General features: G+C 40.6%; 1 protein-coding gene across 2 annotated transcripts in view; it reads right to left on the reverse strand.

The window, feature by feature from the left end:
• Positions 1 to 6115: 6115 nt before the first annotated feature.
• The window catches only part of slc6a1b (solute carrier family 6 member 1b), a 74237-nt gene continuing 54276 nt past the window's right edge, over positions 6116 to 26076 (reverse strand). For both annotated transcript variants that reach the window (XM_029692812.1, XM_029692811.1), the window contains exons 7-15: positions 24758 to 24892; positions 24091 to 24194; positions 23486 to 23610; positions 18613 to 18725; positions 17159 to 17290; positions 14583 to 14685; positions 14168 to 14268; positions 11512 to 11679; positions 6116 to 7334 (exon numbers count right to left, since the gene is read on the reverse strand). In XM_029692812.1, the coding sequence (XP_029548672.1) occupies positions 7212 to 7334; positions 11512 to 11679; positions 14168 to 14268; positions 14583 to 14685; positions 17159 to 17290; positions 18613 to 18725; positions 23486 to 23610; positions 24091 to 24194; positions 24758 to 24892 (1104 nt within the window). In that variant the 3' untranslated portion in view covers positions 6116 to 7211. The remainder of the gene's footprint in view (positions 7335 to 11511; positions 11680 to 14167; positions 14269 to 14582; positions 14686 to 17158; positions 17291 to 18612; positions 18726 to 23485; positions 23611 to 24090; positions 24195 to 24757; positions 24893 to 26076) is intronic.

Raw genomic sequence — 26076 nt, forward strand, 5'->3', positions numbered from 1 at the left:
TTCTCTATTTTGGTTAGGCCAGGGTGTGACTAGGGTGGGCATTCTATGTTCCTTTTTCTATGTTTTGGTATTTCTTTGTTTTGGCCGGCTATGGTTCTCAATCAGGGACAGCTGTCTATCGTTGTCTCTGATTGGGAACCATACTTAGGTAGCCTTTTCCCACAGGGTTTTTGTGGGTAGTTGATTTCTGTTTGGTGTTTGCTCTTTACGGAACTGATTCAGTATTCTCTTTGTTATTTTTGTTTTAGTGTTCAGTTATTAAAATAATAATGGACACTTACCATGCTGCGTTTTGGTCCGATGATTCATCTTCTTCAGACGACGAAGACTGTTACAACGTGTGGCTTATTTGATCTAATAGAAGTGTTTTATAATGGGCTAGGAGGCCTGGCCATGGCCGTCCCTGTTCTCTACCAGCTCATGGACCTCTGGGTATTTCAGCAATTTAAGAAAAATAAATACTTCCTTATATTGTTGTTCATACGCACATCTGCCCTCTCATTGACTAGAATGGTCCCACCTGATCTTGCCTTCTTTCGCCTGCCTTCCATCTGTTAGGACATGTATTTTCATTGTTAGAGCGGTCACTGAAATATCTTGTCAATATCATTTTTTGCTTTAACACATTATCTTTAAATGTATTTATTTAACCAGGCAAGTCAGTTACGAACACATTCTTATTTACAAAGACAGCTGTAGTAGGGTATGTGGGGTAACATGGCCAATGTCTATATAATGTGTGGTCTTGTCCGTTCAAATAAATCCATTTGCTTTCTTTCAAACTAAAAATCGAATTCATGTTAAATCAGAAAGATTCATGTTCATCGTATTAGATGTACTGTACATACGTATTTACAGTCTAAAAACAATTGGCCTCTCATGCACATCTAAAAAGAGATCAGGCCATATTCTGTGGGTTGTATGGTCTCGGAGAGGAGAGGAGTGGGGAGGGGAGAGGAGAGGAAGAAGAGAGGAGTGGGGAGGGGAGGAGAGGAGAGGAGAGATAAGAGATGTGTGGACTTTGTTAGACTGTGTTGGACTGTGTTGGACTGTGTTAGTCTACTAGCATGTCATCCAGTGTTATTGTTATGCAGAGGAGAGCAGAGAGAGACAGAGTCCTGTTCCAGGCAGCCAGGGCCGAGAGGAGAGCAGAACAGAGAGAGAGCAGGGAAACAGATTTAGCTAGCCCCCTTTAGTCTGGAGCAGACTACCTCCGCTAGACTGAATATGTCACTGTCACTACGCTGATGAATCCTAAGAGGCTCTCTCTCTCTCTCTGTCTCTCTCTCTCTCTCTGTCTCTCTCTCTCTCTCTCTCTCTGTCTCTCTCTCTCTCTCCGTCTCTCTCTCTCTCTCTCTCTCTCTCTCTCTCTCTCTCTCTGTCTCTGTCTCTCTCTGTCTGCGTCCTCCACCGCCACTGTTTTGCATGTCTTGGACCCCCTAATCAGACTAATTTCAATGCAATCTCTTTCCCTGCACATCACAGGGAATTTACAGACTGCTAATCCGTTAATAAGTGCCATGAAGTAATTGGCATTTGAGATTTGTGCGTTCTAGTGACTGATAGTCATGCAATACCGAAAACAAGATTTCCTCTGTAACGTGAAGTTTCCGTTCCCCAGATTATATTTTGGTGACATTTTATTCTCTCCAGATGTTTTATGATTAATTTGAACAAATTGTCGTCTGTTGGATATTGATAACACAGCATACAGAGTAAGGAAATCCAATCCAATACGAGGACACAACGGCTATGATGACAGACTGGCAAGAGAATTCACCCGAAGGCTGTGAATCACTGATTCATTCTACATTATAATAACTAAGCCATGGCCACAGAGTTCATATGTGTATTTATGAACGTTTAACCACTCACACTACCGGTCAAAGGTTTTCGAACACCTACTCATTCAAGGTTTTTTTTAAAGATTTCTTCCCAAATCAGATGGGATGGTGTATCGCTGCAGAATACTGTGCTAGCCATGCTGGTTAAGAGTACCTTGAATTGTAAATAAATCACAGACAGTGTCACCAGCAAAGCACCTCCACACCATAACACTTCCTCCTCCATGCTTCACGGTGGGAAATACACGTGCGGAGATAATCCGTTCACCTCCTCTACGTCTCGCAAAGACACGGCGGTTGGAACCAAAAATCTCCAATTTGGACTCCAGACCAAAGACCATCGGTCTAATGTCCATTGCTCATGTTTCTTGGCTCAAGCAAGTCTCTTCTTCTTATTGGTGTCCTTTAGTAGTGGTTTCTTCGCAGCAATTTGACCATGAAGGCCTGATTCACACAGTCTCCTCTGAACATTGATGTGTCTGTTACTTGAACTTTGTGAAGCATTTATTTAGGCTGCAATTTCTGAGGCTGGTAACTCTAATGAACTTATCCTCTGCAGCAGAGGTAACTCTGGATCTTCCTTTCCTGTGGAGGTCCTCATGAGAGCCAGTTTCAACATAGCGCTTGATGGGTTTTGCGACTGAAGTTGAAGAAACTATCAAAGTTCTTGAAATGTTCCATATTGACTGACCTTCATGTCTTAAAGCAATGATGGACTGTTGTTTCTCTTTGCTTATTTGAGCTGTTCTTGACATAATATGGACTTTGTATTTTACCAAATAGGGCTATCTTCTGTATACCAACCCTACTTTGTCGCAACACAACTGATTGGCTCAAACGCATTAAGAAGGAAAGAAATTCCACAAATTAACTTTTAAGAAGGCACACCTGTTAATTGAAATGCATTCCAGGTGAAGCTGGTTGAGAGAATGCCAAGAGTGTGCAAAGTGGTCATCAAGGCAAAGGGAGGCTACTTAGAAGAATCTCAAATATAAAATATATTTTGATTTGTTCAGCACTTTTTTGTTTACTACATGATACCATATGTGTTATTTCATAGTTTTGATGTCATCACTATTATTATACTATTATTATGCATTCAGTTGTACAACTGACTAGGCATACCCCTTTCCCTGACCTGTTACAGTACATAATTTACATCCTGTGCTAACCTGTTACAGTACATAATCTACATCCTGTGCTAACCTGTTACAGTACATCCTGTGCTAACCTGTTACAGTACATAATCTACATCCTGTGCTAACCTGTTACAGTACATAATCTACATCCTGTGCTAACCTGTTACAGTACATCCTGTGCTAACCTGTTACAGTACATCCTGTGCTAACCAGTACATACAAAAATGGTGTTGTCTTTAACCACTAGCTTTGCTTATAACTTTTTTATTGAGGAAATGTGTAGTTGCTACAATTGTGGAGATGAATGGACTGACTACGACTGGTCCACCTAGCTATCTGGAGATGAATGTACTGACTATAACTGGTCCACCTAGCTATCTGTAGATGAATGGACTGACTATGACTGGTCCACCTAGCTATCTGGAGATGAATGTACTGACTATGACTGGTCCACCTAGCTATCTGTAGATGAATGGACTGACTATGACTGGTCCACCTAGCTATCTGGAGATGAATGGACTGACTGGTCCACCTAGCTATCTGGAGATGAATGGACTGACTGGTCCACCTAGCTATCTGGAGATGAATGGACTGACTATGACTGATCCACCTAGCTATCTGGAGATGAATGGACTGACTATGACTGGTCCACCTAGCTATCTGGAGATGAATGGACTGACTATGACTGGTCCACCTAGCTATCTGGAGATGAATGTACTGACTGTAAGTCGCTCTGGACATGAGCCTCTGCTAAATGACTAAAATGTAATGTTCTCAGGGAAACAATTGGAGAAAAGGCTTGTAACTGAACAATGTAAAAACCTAGCATCTTAAAATGTCTAAATAAATTGTCCCCGTCCTCCCACCCAATTCCAGCCCTGGCTACGGTGCATTTGGATGGATGTTCTTTATTATTAATAATAAATTCATATCTTGTTATTAAGTCAAGGTTGCTCAAGTCTTGTAAGATGATTCAATAATAAGCAGGAGTTGTTTCAATGGTAATTTTGGACTATTAAGAAATTAGACGTGAAAGCAAGTCTACAAAAGTCGTCCACTTGCTAAATTTAGTGCTCACTCAAAATGATTTAATGTTTACAAAAAAATATTTAATTATTCAATGGATAGGTAATACGATAAGATTAACAATATATAAATCATGTTAATTTATAATGTGTATTAAAAAGTCAGTATTCCATTCTTCACATCGTAGAAGAATCCCATTGTTCAGGCATTGTGATGAAACTGAAATCTGTCATTTAAAATCCAAATGACGTGTTCCCAATAGGTGCACATTGTCTAATGGATCTCATTTTACAGTACACTGTGCTTTTAAGGTGAGCGATGCAATTATTCTGTCAAGCGTTTACTATACTGTCTCAGTGTCATGCCATAAGCCCTTTACTGATTTATAAAACACAGTATCTACTTACTTTCTGTAAATCTATATCTAATAACATATTAAATCTGATTTAAATAAATGTATTTGAAATATAAACATATACATATATATATATATATATATATATATATATATATATATATATATAAATATACATATTTCCCAATAAAAAACATATACATGATAAAAAGCACACGTTATAATCTATAGTTCTTTATTTACTTCTGCAGATAACATATATGGCAATCATGCTTTTTCATATAACACCATCTAACGACATGTATTATATATTGTACATAGAATACATTTTACATTAGGCCCATGAAACTGTTAGAAATATACAAAACAAGATTCTTTGACTAGACAGTGTATCTATTATTTTTTTTTTACATTTCAGAAAGATATATATAATATAAGATATAAGATATGTGCTTTAGTTTCTGAGATAATCCTTAATCCTATTATTGCAGAAAACAGCAAATAATATCAGATTTTTTTCAACATTTAGACAAAAAAAACTCATATGGACATTCACAGTTACGTGTATAACACAGTGGAGTTTTACAACATCATTTAAGACAGAAAACTGCAGTATAGTAACTTTATACAAAATTAATGGGAACCTTATTCATTGCACATTTTAGTTGTATAATCTTTGCGGAGACTAAAATGACTCATTTGAACCAGATCCTTGTCATTTGTAGCTGCCAAGGAAACAAACTAGTTTTATCCTTATAGAAATACAACTTTGATCATTTGTGGAATTACTATATAAAATTGGTCTATATATGTATATGAATATATATAGTACAGTATAAAGTTTGGACACACCTACTCATTTCAGGTTTTTTTTCTTTATTTGTACTATTTTCTACATTGTAGAATAATAGTGAAGGCAGCAAAACTATGAAATAACACATATGGAATCATGTAGTAACCAAAAAAATGTTAAACAAATATTTAAGTAGTCACCCTTTTGCCTTGGCATTCTCTCAACCAGTTTCACCTGGAATGATATTCCAACAGTCTTGAAGTTCCCACATATGCTGAGCACTTGTTGGCTTCTTTTCCTTCACTCTGCGGTCCAACTCCTCCCAAATCATCTCAATTTGGTTACTACATAATTCCATATGTGTTACTTCATAGTTTTGATGTCTTCACTATTATTATACAATGTAGAAAATAGTAGAAAGAAAGAAAAACCTTTGAATGAGTAGGTGTGTCCAAAGTTTTGATTGGTACTATATATATGTATTTATTGAAAAACAACTTGATAATTAATGTTTCCTTTTCAACAACAAAAAAAGGGAAAAAAAGTATAATTTCAGTAGTAATATTGGCCTATGGTTTCAGACCAGGTTAGATTGTGGTCCATTTAGGTTATGGTCCATCTATAACGCTTCTCTCTCAGAACCTGACATTGGAAACCTGCACAGTCAGACTAGGACTAGAATGATTGACTAACAACTGACGACTGGCTATCATCTCAGTAGTTTCGTCAGATAATTTGGTCACTTTTCACAACTGTCTTCCTGAGGTCTGGACTAATGTGGGAAACAAGTTTGACGTTAAACAGTATCTCTGTGTTGTTAGAAGGAATTGACGTGCAGTCACTGCTCAAATGCTGCTTCTGTGATAATAATGCTTATAGTACTGTGTTATCTGACGGGATGGGAAGGATATGTCTCTTGTCAACAGGTTGATAATCTTGTTGTTTATTTTTTTTTTTTATTAAGCGTATGATTTTGGTCCATCTCACTCTTACATAGAACACATCCTACAAATGATTCTTTAAAAAAAAAAAAAAAAGTTATTGTTCTTTAGAAAACAAAGATACAATTGTAACAGTCTCTGGTATGTAACGTTAATCTGCATTTTGTAATAGTCATACCGAATGGGATGATTTGAGATCCACACTGGCCTTTGTGCTTTTCAAAGGTTTTTCCGGAAAATAAGTAAGGGGTAAAATAGGGGTAAAAATGGCAGGGTCTTGGAAAGGAGTGGTAATATTATATACATAGAAATGGAGATTTGGCCTTTCAGTTTGCACTTTCCCATAATGGTCATTGCTTATAATTGGTCAATATTCAATTCCACTATGCATCTTTCGTTTTGCATTTATTTGACTACTTACTGTAACACATTCCATTCCTTTTTTCTGTATTTCTTTTAAATACAAACATATGAATTATAATCTATATATATAACCTTTTTACAATAATTGTATTTTTAATAGATTAATTAAGTAAATATCTTAAATTAGCAAGGTAGTGTTGAATCATATTGGGCCTCCAAATTTAAATTATAATTCAAATTACAGTAATTTTCTAGGTAATAATTTCAGAAAGACTAAAATGTTTTTGCATATGAAATAGAACCGTTGACAATAACCTAATGCGTGTCCTGTAACATAGCCTTCCTTCATTCTGATCTGGCTAGTTTATCTACTTTATCTTTCTTCTTTCTGTTTTTACAAACCAACAAAAACAAAAGAAATAAAAAAAAAAAAAAAAGAAAACAAAATTGTAATCAGGTTGGTCACATGTTTCCCCTGGAGGTAGGTGATTAGATATCAGACATCAAAGTCATTTTTTTTTGCATCTCAAATAGAACACTTTTCCCTATGAAGTGCACTACTTTTGACCAGGGCCCATATGGAATAGTACCTATACGAAACACTACCCATATTGGTCCTGGTCAAAAGTAGTGCACTACATAGGGAATTGTGTGCCATTTGAGACGAATCCCTTGGTTGCGTTTCACCTTGATTACGTTGTTTTCTGCAGAGAGTTTGCCTGGAGGCATGGGTTTTAGATGTAACAAGGTTTAAATGTAAGCCTCTTCAGTGGCTGGGGCCAGGTTCTCTGCTTCTGCTGCAGTCTGCTCAGGGCCGTTCTCCTGGCGTTCTCCTTTCACCATCATCGGGGGTTGGATCATTATCCGCAGACGCTGCAATGTGCAAGAGAACGATACATTCAAAATACGCCCGCTGTGCTGACATCTTTAGGCTTTCACATTGTAGGCAGTAAGTTACAACGTTACCGTGCCATCTGCAGACGCTAAAAAGAAACGATATGTTTTAAAAAATATTCAGTATTCAGCTTGAGACATCTGTAGCCCTTTCCTGCAGTCAAATTATCTAGTGGCCTCATGGGTGGAATGTTACTAATATTTTTCATAATTTAATACGGAATAAATATAATTTTAAAAAAGACGCAAAACTTCCGGTGTTTCTATGTAAAACAGTTTTGTTAAATTTCAGTCTTCTGTGACGTATATAAAGTGTAATATTGGGATGCAAACTCAAAAATTGAATACATTTCAACTCTATATCTGACATAGTACAAGTATCTTTTTTTTTTTTAGGCACATAAACCATGTTTAGATTTGTTTAAGACTACCCAGAAACACTCTGTGTGACCCTGATTTAGCCCACTGCAGTACATTAAGCTTTCACATTCCTGCCATCAAATATCTTGCTATTATGCTCCACATTGTATCATGCACTAGATAGCTCGTTGTCTCAGTGTCTGCGAGAACCAACTTCCATCTGTTGCTTGGAACATACTAATCAAGGAACTGATTGCTACAATTTAGGCTCCACTGACTGACACAAAGGGGCTGACAGCTGCTCATCTCATTGCAAGTGATGACTGCAGCGTCTCCATCCTTGACAACAACCGAACCAACAATCAGCCTTTCACTGCAAGCTGCAGCTGAACAGCGATCACGTGACTGACCGGCCTCATACCTCCTCTCTATGACCTTTTTCAACTGAACATCTATGTCTATTTCTATGTCTGTCTATGTCTCTGTTTATGTCTATTTCGCTCTGTTTATGTCTATGTCTCCATGTCTATATCTATGTCTATGTCTATTTCTTTATGTCTATTTCTCTGTCTATTTCCCTGTCTATGTCGATTTCTATGTCAATGTCTATGTCTATTTTTCTATGCATATTTCTATAGCTATGTCTAATTCTATGTCTAATTCTATTTCTATGTCTATGTCTTTATGTCTATTTCTCTGTCTGTTTCTCTATGTCTGTTTCTCTATGTCTATATCTATTTCTATGTCTATTTCTGTCTATTTCTATGTCTGTTTCTATGTCTTTTTCTATGTCTTTATTTCTATGTATATTTCTATTTCTATGTCCATTTCTATGTCTATTTCTATGTCAATGTCTATTTCTATGTCTATTTCTGTCTATTTCGATGTCAATTTCTATTTCGATGTCAATTTCTATGTCTATTTCTACAGTGCATTCGGAAAGTATTGAGACCCCTTGATTTTTTCCACATTTTGTAATGTTTCAGCCTTATTCTAAATGGATTAAATAATATTTTCCCTCATCCATCTGCACACTATACCTCATAATGGCAAAGCGAAAACAGGTTTTTAGACATTTTTGTAAATGTATTAAAAATAAAAAACAGAAAGACCTTATTTACATAAGTATTCAGAATCTTTGCTATGAGACTTGAAATTGAGCTCAGGTTCGTCCTGTTTCCATTGACTATCCTTGAGATGTTTCTACAACTTGATTGGAGTCCACCTTTGGTCAATTCAATTGATTGGACATGATTTAGAAAGGCACAAATCTGTCTATTTAAGGACCCACAGTTGACAGTGCATGTCAGAGCAAAAACCAAACCATGAGCTTGAAGGAATTGTCCGTAGACAGGATTGTGTCGAGGCACAGATCTGGGAAGGGTACCAAAAAAAAAGATTCTCTGGTCTGAAAATAGCTGTGCAGTGACGCTCACCATCAAACCTGACAGAGCTTGAGAGGATCTGCAGAGAAGAATGGGAGAAACTCCCCCAAATCAGGTGTGCAAAGCCTGTAGCATCATACCCAAGAAGACTCGTGGCTGTAATCGCTGCCAAAGGTGCTTCAACAAATGACTGAGTAGAAGGTCTGATTACTTATGTAAATGTGATATTTCAGTTGTTTTTTTTAAAATACATGTTTAATACATAATAAACATTTTAAAAAACCTGTTTTTGCAATGTCATTATGGGGTATATTTGGCAAGACCTGAGAACGTCTGTCTAGCAATGATCAACAACCAAGAATTTTGAAAAGAATAATGGGCAAATGTTGTACAATTCTGGAAGGTGTGGAAAGCTCTTAGACTTACCGAGAAAGACTCACATCTGTAATCTCTGTCAAAGGTGCTTCTTTAAATTATTGACTCGGGTGTGAATACTTATGTAAATTAGATATTTCTGTATTTCATTTTCAATAAATGTGCTAACATTTCTAAACATCTTTTCCATTTGTCATTGTGGGGTATTGTGGGTAGATGGGTGTCACGTCCTGACCATAGTAAGCTGTTATTTTCTATGGTAGAGTAGGTCAGGGCGTGACAGGGGGGCTTTCTAGTTTAGTTTTTCTATGTTGTTATGTTCTAGTTTTGTATTTCTATGTTGGATTGTTCTAGTTTTGTATTTCTATGTTGGGCTTTGTTTGGGATGATTTCCAATTAGAGGCAGCTGGTCATCGTTGTCTCTAATTGGAGGTCATATTTAAGTTGGTTTTTGTCCCACCTGGGTTTGGGTGGAGATTATCTTTGAGTCAGTGTATGTTTCACCGCTGCGTCACGGTTTGTTGTTTTTGTCATTCAGTTAATTTATGAACTGCTTAGTTTCACAGTGTAAATAAAAATGCGGAACGACACACACGCTGCACTTTGGTCCACTTCTCCTTTCGACAACCGTGTCAAATGGGTGATGGAAAAAAATAAGATATTTAATACATTTGGAATTCAAGCTGTAACACAACAAAATGTGGAATAATTCAAGGGGTATGGATACTTTCTGAATGCATTGTATATGTCTGTCCAAGTCTAATGTCATGCTCAAGACATAACGCTCAAGCCATAATGGGCAACATTTGCTGTCCTCAAACTTTGCTTTTACTATGTCTGTGAGAAGGCGACGATTATTTATGCAGATTAAGATAAAAACAGTAATCGCCAGCAGCAAGATTCCAAACTTGTTTTGGATTAAGTGCCTTCCCATCTACTTAAAATACTACAAAATCCTACAGCTTGGGAAGCAAGCCCCCAAACTCTGCTGCAGGCCATTGGTCCTTCGAGCCGGATCTCTTTCTGAGATACATGATATGGTTATTTTGGGAAGCTTTTCGGATTTGTGTGGGCTGTGCTGTTTTGTGGACACAAAATGGCCATCCCGTGACTCTGAGTATACAATATATGAGCTCTTGTAACACCAGGATAGTGGGTTCGATTCCCGGGAACACCCATACGAAATACAAAAAATGTATGCATGACAAAGTAGCTTTGGATAAAAGTGTCTCCTTTTTAAAATCTTACCTAATGACATAACTAACAGTTACATCACTTCCTGTTAAAGCTACTGGCTTTGAGTAAAGCCAGAGTTTCTATGTATGTGGATGACTCAACACTATACACGTCAGCTACTACAGAGACTGAAATAACTGCAATACTTAACAAAGAGGTGCAGTTAGTTTCAGAATGGTTGGCAAGAAATATATTTTGTTCTAAATATTTCTAAAACTTAAAGCATTGAATTTGGGACTATTCATTCACTAAATCCTAAACCTCAACTAAATATTGTAATGATTCATGTGGAAATTGAGCAAACTGAGGTGACTAAACTGCTTGGAGTAACCCTGGATTGTAAACTGTCATGGTTGAAACATATTGATGCAGTAGTAGCTAAGAACAGACTATGGGAGGCGCACAGTAATACATAGAGCCATAACTCCATCAAGTAACTCATGCAAGCAGTACAATCGGATTTATAAAAAAAACAGATAAAAATACACCTTATGGAACAGCAGGGACTATGAAGAGACACAAACACAGGCAAAGACATATGCACTCTACACACACGCCAACGTGGATTTTGCATTGTAGATCTGTGGTAGTAGAGCAATGGCCTGAGCTGCTGCCTTGGCAGGAACTAATGGGGATCCATAATAAACCCCAGGAAGAGTAGCTGCTGCCTTGGCAAGAACTAATGGGGACCCATAATAACCCCAGGAAGAGTAGCTGCTGCCTTGGCAAGAACTAATGGGGACCCATAATAAACCCCAGGAAGAGTAGCTGCTGAGGAAGAAAGAAGAAGATGTCCATACCTCTTTGTAATCCCCCTTGAGGTTGAGGAACATATAGATCATGTATCCAGGTATCAGGAGCATGGAGGACAACGCCATGCACCAGCCCACTCCCTGGCCCCAGGCGGGGAACACATAGTTGTTCATGGTGAGAGGAACCATCTGTACAGCACTGAACAGGAACACTCCCTGGAAGAGAAGACAAAAGAACAACCTGGTCACAAAACAATGGAAGCCTTAGTGCTTTATTGTTTTTTGTCCTCTATATTGTTTATGTATGTAATGCTGTATCCTCATACTTTAAATTATCTACTAAATTCAAATCAATCAATCGACCTGGTTACATCCCAGACACAACACCACCAAAATCGAGCTGTTTTTTTCTATACGTCGGCAGGACAGAACGGCAGCGTCGTGTAAACTCAAGTGGGGTGGTGTGTGTCTCTCTGTTAACAACAGCTGGTGTACGATCTCTAATATTAAGGAAGTCTTGAAGTTGTCCTCGCCTGAGTTAGAATACCTCACACATAAGCTGTAGACCATACTATTTATGAAAAAGATTTATCTATAATATTCATAGCTGTCTATTTACCACCACAAACCGATGATGTCACTAAGACTGCACTCAACGAGCTGTATTTGGGCCATAAGCAAACAGGAAAATACTCATCGAGAGGCGGAGCTCCTAGTTGACCGTGATTTTAACGCAGGAAAACTGAAATCCGTTTTATCTCATTTCTACCAGGATGTCACCTGTGCAACTAGAGGCGAACAAAAAACTCTAGATCCCCTTTACTCCCCACACAGAGACGTATACAAAGCTCTCCCTCCATTTGGCAAATCGAACTATATCCTCCACGCACAGCACAGAAGTGTTCAGATGAAGCGGATGCTAGGCTATAGGACTGTTTCACTAACACAGACTGGAATGTGTTCCTGGATTTATCTGATAACATTGACGAGTTTTACCACATCAGTCACATGATTCATTAATAGGTGCATCGAAGACGTCATCCCCATATAGGTACATTTCCCAACCAGAAGCCATGGATTACAGGCAACATCCGCACTGAGCTAAAGGGTAGAGCTTCCTCTTTCAAGGAGTGGAACACTAATCCGGACGCTTATAAGAAGTCCTGCTACACCCTCCGAGGAACCATCAAACAGGAAAAGCTTCAATAAAGGACTAAGATCGAATCCTACTACACCAGCTCTGATGCTCGTCGGATGTGGCAGGGCTTGCAAACTATCACAGAATACAAAGGGAAACTCAGCCTCAAGTTGCCCAGTGACATGAACCTACCAGACGAGCTAAATGCCTTGTATCTTCGCTTCGAGGCAAGCAACACAGAACCATGCATGAGAGCATCAGCTGTTCTGGACGACTGTGTGATGACACTCTCCATAGCCGGTTTTAACATTCACAAGACCGCAGAGCCAGACTGGTTACCAGCACGCATACTCAGAGCATGCGCTGACCAACTGCCAAGTGTCTTCACTGACATTTAAACCTCTCCCTGACCCAGTCTGTAAGACCTATATGTTTCAAGCAGACTACAATAGTCCCCGTTCCCAAGTCCCCGTTCCCTTAGCGTTAAGGTAACCTGTCTAAATTACTATCACCCTGTAGCACTCACATCAGTAGCCATGAAGTGCTTTGAAAGGCTGGTCATGGCTCACATCAACACCATCCTCCCGGAGACCCTAGACCGACTCCAATTCGCATACCGCCCAAACAGATCCACAGATGACTCAATCTCTATTGCACTCCACACTGCCCTTTCACACCTGGACAAAAGGAACACCTATGTGAGAATGTGAGAATGCTATTCAGCGTTCCAACACCATAGTGCCAGCAAAGCTCATCACTAAGCTAAGGACCCTCGGACTGAACACCTCCCTCTGCAACTGGATCCTGGACTTCCTGACGGGCTGCCTCCATGTGCTGATTGATTTGTAGTGCAATGCTTTGAGAGGGTAGACAGAAGAAAGACAGAGATAGGGGAGGAGATATAGAGAGAAGGAGAGAGTGGGGAGGAAGAGAGAGAAGAAGATAGAGAAGGGGGAGGAAGGGAGAGAGGAAGATAGAGAGGGGGAGAGAGAGAGAGAGAAGGAGAGAGGGGGGAGGAAGAGAGAGAAGGAGAGAGGGGGGAGGAAGAGAGAGAGAAGGAGAGAGAGGGGGAGGAAGAGAGAGAGAAGGAGAGAGGGGGAGGAAGGGAGAGAGAAGGAGAGGGGGGTGAGAAGGAGAGAGGGGGTGAGAAAGAGAGAGAAGGAGAGAGAGGGTGAGAAAGAGAGAGGAGAGAGAGGGTGAGAAAAAGAGAGAGAAGGAGAGCGAGGGGGGAGAAAGAGAGAGAGAAGGAGAGAGAGGGGGGAGGAAGAGAGAGAGAAGGAGAGAGAGGGGGGAGGAAGAGAGAGGGAAGGAGAGAGAGGGGGAGGAAGAGAGAGAGAGGGAGAGAGAGGGGGGAGGAAGAGAGAGAGAAGAGAGGGGGGAGGAAGAGAGAGAGAAGGAGAGAGAGGGGGAGGAAGGGAGAGAGAAGGAGAGAGAGGGGGAGGTAGAGAGAGAAGGAGAGAGGGGGGAGAAAGAGAGGAAGAGAGAGAGAGAGGGGAGGAAGGGAGAGAGGAAGAGAGAGAGGAAGGGAGAGAGGAAGGGAGAGAGGAAGAGAGAGAGAGTACTTACAGCCACAATAAGAGGAGTAAACACGACCCAACAGAGCTTCCACCACAGGCAGGGCTTGTGGCCAATCATCTCCTCAATGTTGGCAAGGAATTTATCGGCACCTGCAACATATAAGACATTATAGGTCAAAGATCCTATGATGGAAGACAAGAAGCTGCACTCACTGGAAGCAGTCTTTAGATATGGAATTTGGTAGCAGTATCAGAAGCCCAGCACCCAAACCTTTTACCCAAAGTCTTTTACATTGAGCAGACCCCAATACTTTTACACACAGAATATTGAGTTGCGCTGAACAATTCTTTATGTATCCTTTACACATCAGTCTGTAGACATTGTCATCAGTGAAGTCACCGTAGCTTTAACAGGAAGTGATGTAACTGACTCGCACAAACAGGAAGCGATGTCACTGACTTACCATAGAACCAGGATATGGAGACGCACTCGAAGAAGACCAGGAAGAGCAGGCACATTCCGCTGGCCGAATAGTAGTCAAACAGCTTGAACACATATAGCCCACCCTATTGGAAGAGACAGGAGAAGAGAGGAGAGGAGAGGAGAGGAGAGGAGAGGAGAGGAGAGGAGAGGAGAGGCGAGGAGAGGAGAGGAGAGGAGAGGAGAGGTGTGTTAGAGACTCAATCATTTGTTTCCTCATTTATATACAACCCTTAGTTTTCATCATTTGGGCGTACATAGAGCGGTGGCATAGAACTGGTGGTGGCATAGAACTGGTGGTGGCATAGAACTGGTGGTGGCATAGAACTGGTGGTGGCATTTAACTGGTGGTGGCATAGAACTGGTGGTGGCATAGAACTGGTGGTGGCATAGAACTGGTGGTGGCATAGAACTGGTGGTGGCATAGAACTGGTGGCACAGAACTGGTGGTGGCATAGAACTGGTGGTGGCATAGAACTGGTGGTGGCATTTAACTGGTGGTGGCATTTAACTGGTGGAGGCATAGAACTGGTGGTGGCATAGAACTGGTGGTGGCAGAGAACTGGTGGTGGCAGAGAACTGGTGGTGGCAGAGAACTGGTGGTGGCATAGAACTGGTGGTGGCATAGAACTGGTGGTGGCATAGAACTGGTGGCATAGAACTGGTGGCATAGAACTGGAGGCATAGAACTGGTGGTGGCATTTAACTGGTGGGGGCATTTAACTGGTGGGGGCATTTAACTGGTGGAGGCATTTAACTGGTGGTGGCAAAGAACTGGTGGTGGCATAGACCTGGTGGTGGCATAGAACTGGTGGTGGCATAGAACTGGTGGCATAGAATTGCTGGTGGCATAGAATTGCTGGTGGCATATAGCTGATAGCAAAGAACTGGTGGAGGCATAGAACTGGTGGCATAGAACTGGTGGCATAGAACTGGTGGAGGCATAGAACTGGTCGCATAGAACTGGTGGTGGCATAGAACTGGTGGCATAGAACTGGTGGCATAGAACTGGTGGCATAGAACTGGTCATAAGCACAACATCGAAGGCTGGGAAGTTCAGGGCTCTGGAGCCCAGCTCTAGGTCAGGGTGGAGGGTGTTGGGACCCGCTGCACCAGACTGGTACTGCAGAGCTGAACAACTCATTATGCCTATTGTTTCAATCCATGAAGAATGTAGATATGAATCTCCAGTGACAGATGATGATAATGCTGTGAATAGCGGTGCAGTGGGTAGGGTAGTGTTCCATACAAGCAGGGTTACTAGAGGGGGTACTTGGGAGCGTTCAGTGATTGTGTCAGTGGCCACGGAACATCAGTGAGTAGACGACGGTTTAAGAGGACAGTTATGGACCTTAAGAGTTTGGGATGTGGACCTTGAGAAGACATCATCGTTTCCCTTGCTTGATCCTGTGAAAGAGCCCAGGGTGGAAGGAGGAGCTCGTGGAACGAGTTAGAATGAAGAAGTGGTCGCCTGATCAGATACAAGATCAGCTACAAGATCAGATACAGGAAGAACTTGTAAAGTAATATTATTGTACTGATGGAAAATGAACATGGATTTAATGATGATATATTAATTATGTTATGCTGACCCGTCATAAAAGGCTACGCAGAAAATATAGACTACCCAGAAAATATAGACTACCCAGAAAATACAGACTACCCAGAAAATAAAGACTACCCAGAAAATATAGACTACCCAGAAAATACAGACTACCCAGAAAATAAACCAAATTCCAAATGTTCCTTATTTTAAAAAATTGAAGAGAATTGGGATTGAAATGGCAGTGTATTTCCTGAATTGACTGGAACTGAGATGGAATTGATCCCTGCCCTGCTAGTGATAACAGATCGATAGACGTATTAGTATAAAGAAAATAAAGTATTAGTACAACTATCTAACTGATAGATAAACAGACAGATAAATATAAGTACATCTATCTAACTGACAGATAAACAGACAGATAAATTATAAGTACATCTATCTAACTGACAGATAAATTATAAGTACATCTATCTAACTGACAGATAAACAGACAGATAAATTATAAGTACATCTATCTAACTCACAGATAATGTATAAGTACATCTATCTAACAGACAGTTAAAGTATAAGTACAACTATCTAACTTATAGATAAACAGACAGATAAAGTTAACTACACTGCCATTACATCACAATACAAGTCACCATGAAAGAGCAGTCCCTCCCCCCCTATACAATACAGCATGAAGACTAATCTCAGCTGGCAATATCTGGCATGGGACATTAGAGTGACGTCATTTTCTGGTTGAAATTGGGTTTTCTGGCTGAAGCAATGTCGAGATTACAACCAGATAAAGACGTCTTTTCATGACGACATCAAGGCGTCTGAGAAAGACAGCTTTGGTTGTTATCTGGTTGAAGCCTGACGTCTTTTCAACCAGTTTTGCCCACTGAGAGGGTGTCAGTCAGACCCAGTGGTGTCAGACCATGTTTTCTTTTGTAATGTAGTGTTGTTTTGTATATCATTGTGTGTGTGTGTGTGTGTGTGTGTGTGTGTGTGTGTGTGCACTGTACCTGTGTGATGTTGGACAGGCCGATGATATAAGAGACCAGGCAGACGGCAGCGATGAAGAGTTCTCTTCTTCCTCTCAGAGCCCTGGGGAACTCATCCACCAACGCAGTAATGAAGCCCTCCACCGTGCAGAACTACACAGAAGATAACAAATTAGATAACCCCAGCAAACCGGGAACATTCCAAGAACATTAGCTAAAATTCCCATTAAGTTTTAGAAATGGTTTCATCTAACATTAAGATGGTAACATCCCAAAAACATTCAAAGAACGTTTTCGATAACAATCTGAAATAGATTTGTCAGATTTTTTGTTGTTGAAATTAAATATCATTAGAATGTTCTCCTAACATTTACTAAAACCGTTGTGCACAACATCTGTAACAACCACCACAGAACATTCCACAAACGTTCTCATTAGGTTGCCAGGTAATGTAATAAAACAAACAGACAAAATGTGTTCTGGGAACGTTCTTGCAACATCAGGCGAATGTTTTATACAAACATGGTACAATCATTACCACAACCGAACCGTTTTTGTGATATGAGACCATTTGACGCAACGTAACAAAATGTTCCGGGAACTTTCACAGAAACAACTTTGGTTTGCTGGGAATACTATACCTCCACAGTACACTACTATACAACACATATAATACTATACCTCCACAGTACACTACTATACAACACATTATATAATACTATACCTCCACAGTACACTACTATACAACACATTATTAATACTATACCTCCACAGTACACTACTATACAACACATATAATACTATACCTCCACAGTACACTACTATACAACACATATAATACTATACCTCCACAGTACACTACTATACAACACATTATATAATACTATACCTCCACAGTACACTACTATACAACACATATAATACTATACCTCCACAGTACACTACTATACAACACATTATATAATACTATACCTCCACAGTACACTACTATACAACACATTATATAATACTATACCTCCACAGTACACTACTATACAACACATTATATAATACTATACCTCCACAGTACACTACTATACAACACATATAATACTATACCTCCACAGTACACTACTATACAACACATATAATACTATACCTCCACAGTACACTACTATACAACACACACTGTATTAGATGGATAATACTACTGCATATCCATGGTCCAACACAATACAACAACACAACACAGGACAACACAACAGGACAACACAACAACACAACACAGGACAACATAACGCAGGACAACACAACAACACAACAAAGGACAACACAACAACACAGGACAACACAACAACACAACAACACAGGACAACATAACAACACAACAAAGGACAACACAACAACAACACAGGACAACACAACAACAACACAGGACAACACAACAACACAACAACACAACAAACACAAACTCCAAATGGCTGTTGTTCCCTCACCTGACTGTCGATTCCCAGCATCAGCAGCATGGAGAAGAAGAGAATCGCCCAGAGAGGAGAGATAGGCAGCTGGGTTACTGCCTCAGGGTAGGCCAAGAACGCCAAGCCAGGACCTGCAACACAACACAGACAGGCACTTAGAGACAGGATTATGTCTCCCGGTCCTGTTAAAATACACATACAGGATCGTGATTTAAAACTTATTTGATGGCCCATAGGTATAGGCAATATATTTATTTATATAGCATATGCTGAGTTTACACAGGCAGCACAATTTAGATATTTTTTGTTGTTGTCACTAATTGATCTTTTGACCAATCAGATCAGTTCTTTGGCCAATAATTTGGCAAAAGATCCTGATTGCGCTGCCTGTGTAAACGCAGCCATACTAAATCACAGGTAAGCCTATATGGAAGCACACTGTATCTGGTTCCATAGGTATGGTGGAAAGGATATCCTACCGTCCCTCTATGATTTTCTCACATTTTTTGCTCAGTAGGCTAATGCTGGACATTATATATTATATATTTAGTTTAATATTAGTACAGTAGGCTAATGCTGGACATTATATATTATATATTATATATTTAGTTTAATATTAGTACAGTAGGCTAATGCTGGACATTATACATTATATATTATATATTTAGTTTAAAATTAGTTCAGTAGGCTAATGCTGGACATTATATATTATATATTTAGTTTAATATTAGTTCAGTAGGCTGGTTATTATATATATTATATATTATATATTTTGTTTTATATTAGCTCAGTAGTGGACATACACGACACCACTTCTAAAATCTGAACAACTTGGAGTTGCTCACATTTCCCGATTTAACAAATCTTTACCTCCGTCCGCCCTCAACCACAGGAAGTGGGTGCTCACATTACACACTGATTCCCTAGTCGATCCTGCCCATGCCGACATGCAGACAGCTGTTGCTGTACGTACTAAGTGTTCACATTATTGTGTGCAGAAACATCCAAAAAAAAGAGACAGAGGTGCAGAATGGATGGGCAGATGTGACCAATATGGACTTTATATTACATGTAAGTAATCGGACGTTATACAAAAACGTTTAATATTTTAAAAGGCTGCTAGGACGTTGTCTCCACAGCTCCACCAGTCAGTCTTCCATTACCTCGATCCACACGGTGCATGTTGGGTCGCCACTAGTTACCACAGCCATTAAATCATAAACATGGCTAAACCCTGCCTCTTTCTGAAATATATCTTCTTATTAAAGTCTGATTTTAAACTTAACCCTAACCAACCCCCTAGAGTCGATGTCCAAAGCCCCGCAAGCTCACGGGTATCGTCTGACGTCGGTACAGCCGTTCTTCCAACTTCTGTCTGTAGCGTCTGAACAGGTTGGGCTACAGACTAATATGGAAAGGTGAGACTCCCACTGGGGCTCACACTGAAAGCTGAGACTTTCCTCTGTGGAAAGGTGAGACTCCCAGGAACATGTATATGTCTAAGATGCCCACAAGCTTCACAAGACTAGTCCGAAGGAAGCCAGGTACCAGTTTAAAAAATGAATGGAAGTATATATGGAGATAGTTAAGTGCCTAAAATAAGGGGTTAAAAAAATTATATATATAATGATAATAAATATGTATATACAGTGAGGGATAAAAGTATTTGATCCCCTGCTGATTTTGTATGTTTGCCCACTGTCAAAGAAATGATCAGTCTATAATTTTAATGGTAGGTTTATTTGAACAGTGAGAGACAGAATAACAACAAAAAAATCCAGAAAAACTCATGTCAAAAATGTTATAAAATGATTTGCATTTTAATGAGGGAAATAAGTATTTGACCCCTCTGCAAAACATGACTTAGTATTTGGTGGCAAAACCCTTGTTGGCAATCACAGACGTCAGACGTTTCTTGTAGTTGGCCACCAGGTTTGCACACATCTCAGGAGGGATTTTGTCCCACTCCTCTTTGCAGATCTTCTCCAAGTCATTAAGGTTTCGAGGCTGACGTTTGGCAACTCAAACCTTCAGCTCCCTCCACAGATTTTCTATGGGATTAAGGTCTGGAGACTGGCTAGGCCACTCCAGGACCTTAATGTGCTTCTTCTTGAGCCACTCCTTAGTTGCCTTGGCCATGTGTTTTGGGTCATTGTCATGCTGGAATACCCATCCACGACCCATTTTCAATGCCCTGGCTGAGGGAAGGAGGTTCTCACCCAGATTTGACGGTACATTGCCCCATCCATCATCCCTTTGATGCGGTGAAGTTGTCCTGTCCCCTTAGCAGAAGAACACCCCCAAAGCATAATGTTTCCACATCCATGTTTGACGGTGGGCATGGTGTTCTTGGGGTCATAGGCAGCATTCGTCCTCCTCCAAACACTGCGAGTTGAGTTGATGCCAAAGAGCTCCATTTTGGTCTCATCTGACCACAACACTTTCACCCAGTTGTCCTCTGAATCATTCAGATGTTCATTGGCAAACTTCAGACGGGCATGTATATGTGCTTTCTTGAGCAGCGGGACCTTGCGGGCGCTGCAGGATTTCAGTCCTTCACGGCGTAGTGTGTTACCAATTGTTTTCTTGGTGACTATGGTCCCAGCTGCCTTGAGATCATTGACAAGATCCTCTGTTCTGGGTAGTTCTGGGCTGATTCCTCACCGTTCTCATGATCATTGCAACTCCACGAGGTGAGATCTTGCATGGAGCCCCAGGCCGAGGGAGATTGACAGTTCTTTTGTGATTCTTCCATTTGCGAATAATCGCACCAACTGTTGTCACCTTCTCACCAAGCTGCTTGGCGATGGTCTTGTAGCCCATTCCAGCCTTGTGTAGGTCTACAATCTTGTCCCTGACATCCTTGGAGAGCTCTTTGGTCTTGGCTATGGTGGAGAGTTTGGAATCTGATTGATAGATTACTTCTGTGGACATGTGTCTTTTATACAGGTAACAAACTGAGATTAGGAGCACTCCTTTAAGAGTGTCAGCTCGTTACCTGTATAAAAGACACCTGGGAGCCAGAAATCTTTCTGATTGAGAGGGAGTCAAATGCTTATTTCCCTTTATATAACATTTTATAACATTTTTGACATGCGTTTTTCTGGATTTTTTTCTCTCACTGTTCAAATAAACCTACCATTAAAATTATAGACTGATAACTTCTTTGTCAGTGGGCAAACGTACAAAATCAGCAGGGGATCAAATACTTTTTCCCTCACTGTATATACAGTATGTACAGTACCAGTCAAAAGTTTGGACACACCTACTCATTCAAGGGTTTTTCTTTATTTGTACTATTTTCTATATTGTAGAATAATAGTGAAGACATCAAACTATGAAATAACACATATGGAATCATGTAGTGACCAAAAAAAGTGTTAAACAAATTAAAATATATTTTATATTTGAGATTCTTATAAGTAGCCACCCTTTGGCTTGATGACAGCTTTGCACAATCTTGGCATTCTCTCAACCAGCTTCATGAGGTAGTCACCTGGAATGCATTTCAATTAACAGGTGTTCCTTGTTAAAAGTTCATTAGAGTTAACTTCACCTCAGATTGCACCACAAATAAATGCTTCACAGAGTTCATGTAACAGACACATCTAAGCATCAACTGTTCAGAGGAGACTGCGTGAATCAGGCCTTCATGGCCTAATTGTTGTAAAGAAACCACTACTAAAGGACACCAATAAGAAGAAGGTACTTGCTTGGGCCAAGAATCACGAGAAATGGACATTACACAGGTGGAAATCTATCCTTTGGTCTAATGAGTCCAAATTTGAGATTTTTGGTTCCAACCACCGTGTCTTTGTGAGACGCAGAGTAGGTGAACAGATGATCTCCTCGTGTGTGGTTCCCACCGTGAAGCATGGAGGAGGTGGTGTGATGGTGCTTTGCTGGTGACACTGTTGGTGATTTATTTAGAATTCAAGGCACACTTAACCAGTATGGCTACCACAGCATTATGCAGTGATACGCCATCCCATCTGGTTTGCGCTTAGTGGGACTATAATTTATTTTTCAATAGGACAATGACCCAAAACACACCTCCAGGCTGTATAAAGGCTATTTGATCGAGGAGGGTGATGGAGTACTGCATCAGATGACCTGGCCTACACAATCACTCAACCCAGTTGAAATGGACCGCAGATTGAAGGAAAAGCAGCCAACAAGTGCTCAGCATATCTGGGAACTCCTCCAAGACTGTTGGAAAAGCATTCCTCATGAAGCTGGTTGAGAGAATGCCAAGAGTGTGCAAAGCTGTAATCAAGGCAAACGGTGGCTACTTTGAAGAATCTAAAATATATTTTGATTTGTTTAACACTTTTTGGGGTTACTACATGATTCCATATGTGTTATTTCATAGTTTTGATGTCTTCACTAATAAACTTTTGACTGGTACTGTAGTTCCTGATCTGTGTCATATCTCTCAGCTATAGGACAGACACTTCAGAACAAACTTCCTTTAGATATGTTTTAGGACTATCTGTTTATCCATGTAGTGAATCTGTTATTCACTGCGTTTCTATTGGCTAATAACAGTAAGGACTATCTGTTTATCCATGTAGTGAATCTGTTATTCACTGCGTTTCTATTGGCTAATAGCAGTAAGGCCAAATTCAATGTTTCATCAAAAAATATATATGTATATAAATGTTGATACCTGAGGGGTCCTAAAACTTAAAATCAAATAGCTAAATGATCCTTGGTATGACCATCTTAAAAATTTTCAAAAAAAAAAGTTAATCAATTTTCACCTTAGTCATGAAAATTAGTCTGAGATGGCAAAAATTGTGGCGAATTCATGGCGAAATCGTGTACGCACGGCATCAATGCGGTATATTGTTCCATTAAAGATCTTTATCAATAGTGAAACGGTAATTACCTGAGGCTGCTACTTCTATTATAGGCCTCTTAGTCACGTTGGCCATGAAGCCCACAATGGAGAAGATGACTAGGCCAGCGAACATGCTGGTGAACGAGTTGATGCAGCACACAATGACAGAATCTCTGCAGGGAGATGGAGAGAAAAGACACAAAAAAAAAAGCATGGGTTTGGAATGGCTGTTGTCACACTGATATGGAAGCCTTATCAAACCACAGCACATTTGTTTTGGAAGGGAGGGAGGGAGGGAGGGAGGGAGGGAGGGAGGGAGGGAGGGAGGGAGGGAGGGAGGGAGGGTTTTGCATTCTATAGCCGAGCCTTACTGCAATGTCAATGGATTGGCCCATTCATTTTAGAGATGGGGTATTTGTTCGTTCATTGCCAGGATATAAAATGGAGAGAGACAGAGATGAAGTGGCAGCTGACAGATGTGTTTTTTCTCTCTCTCTCTCTCTCTCTCTCTCTCTCTCTCTCTCTCTCTCACACACACACACACACACACACACAGCAGAATCCATTGACATAGGTCCACACATCATTGGCCGAGGCAGAATGTAAGCCGCAGTAAAGAGCTGGATTGAGTGGTGTTAAAGATATAAACCTACCTGTAAACATTATTATTGAATGGGTTGTAGCTTCCCAGAGCAATCAGTGATCCCAGCCCAAGCCCATAGGAGAAGAAGATCTGAGTGGCAGCATCCAACCACACCTTACAAGAACAGAGAGACGGAGAGACAGAGAGTCAAAACACACTGCAAGTCAAAACGCACTGCACGTCAAAACACACTGCAAGTCAAAACACACTGCAAGTCAAAACGCACAGCAAGTCAAAACACACAGCAAGTCATAACACACAGCAAGTCAAAACACACTGCTATTCAAAACACACTGCAAGTCAGAACAAACTGTAACTCACAGCATCACACGCAGCAATCAGCATCCATTCTCCCTCTGTATCTGCTCACTGATAAAGGCTAGCTACCTCTGATTCTAATAAAGGCTAGCTACCTCTGCATCTGTTCACTGATAAAGACTAGCTACCTCTGTATCTGCTCACTGGTAAAGGCTAGCTACCTCTGTATCTGTTCACTGATAAAGGCTAGCTACCTCTGTATCTGTTCACTGATAAAGGCTAGCTACCTCTGTATCTGTTCACTGATAAAGGCTAGCTACCTCTGTATCTGTTCACTGATAAAGGCTAGCTACCTCTGTATCTGTTCACTGATAAAGGCTAGCTACCTCTGTATCTGCTCACTGATAAAGGCTAGCTACCTCTGATTCCTTGAGCTTTTCAAAGTTGGGCGTGATATAGAAGAGGATTCCATCGATGGCTCCAGGAAGAGTGATGCCGCGGCAGAAGAGAATGAAGAGCATGAAGTAGGGGTACGTCGCTGAAAAGTACACCACCTGAAACAGGGAGGGAGGGAGACTCTTGTTATAATATAAAACAATGGAATTATGCAAACACTGACTTCAAGGGTGACTGCACTTCCTGTTGTGGCCTAGTTTTGAAGATTGCTCATTCATTTATAGCAGTGGGCTATTTTCAGGGCGACACAGTGTTTCTGGGTAGTCTTAAACAAATCTACTTGGAAACAAAAGTATACACCTCACACACACACGGTTATGGGCTTAACAATAAGAAGACACCTGTACCAAGTCAGTTATGAACAAATTCTTATTTTCAATGACGGCATTTTTACCATGTCAGCTCAGGGATTTGATCTTGCAACTTTTCAGTTACTGGTCCAACACTCTAACCACTAGGCTACCTGCCGCCACTACACTCTAACCACTAGGCTACCTGCCGCCACTACACTCTAACCACTAGGCTACCTGCCGCCACTACACTCTAACCACTAGTCTATCTGCCGCCACTACACTCTAACCACTAGGCTACCTGCCTCCCCTACACTCTAACCACTAGGCTACCTGCCGCCACTACACTCTAACCACTAGGCTACCTGCCTCCCCTACACTCTAACCACTAGGCTACCTGCCGCCACTACACTCTAACCACTAGGCTACCTGCCGCCACTACACTCTAACCACTAGGCTACCTGCCGCCACTACACTCTAACCACTAGGCTACCTGCCGCCACTACACTCTAACCACTAGTCTACCTGCCGCCACTACACTCTAACCACTAGGCTACCTGCCGCCACTACACTCTAACCACTAGGCTACCTGCCGCCACTACACTCTAACCACTAGGCTACCTGCCGCCTCTACACTCTAACCACTAGTCTACCTGCCGCCACTACACTCTAACCACTAGTCTACCTGCCGCCACTACACTCTAACCACTAGGCTACCTGCCGCCAACCACGTCAGATATACCTGCCGCCAACCACGTCAGAGTTAAAATGTATTACATTTTGAGTTCGCATCACAGTATTACACTTTATATACCTCACAGAAGACTGAAATATAACAAAAACGTTTGACATAGAAACACCAGATTTTCAAAGCATTTTTTTTAAACTTATTTTTTTGAAATTAATTATGAAATTATGAAAAATATGAATAACATTCTACCCATGAGGGCGATTTGGTCATTTGTCTGCAGGCTACAGAAAGGCCATGACTG

This window comes from Salmo trutta, chromosome 16 (assembly GCF_901001165.1).
Source record: "Salmo trutta chromosome 16, fSalTru1.1, whole genome shotgun sequence".
Lineage (NCBI taxonomy): Eukaryota > Metazoa > Chordata > Actinopteri > Salmoniformes > Salmonidae > Salmo > Salmo trutta.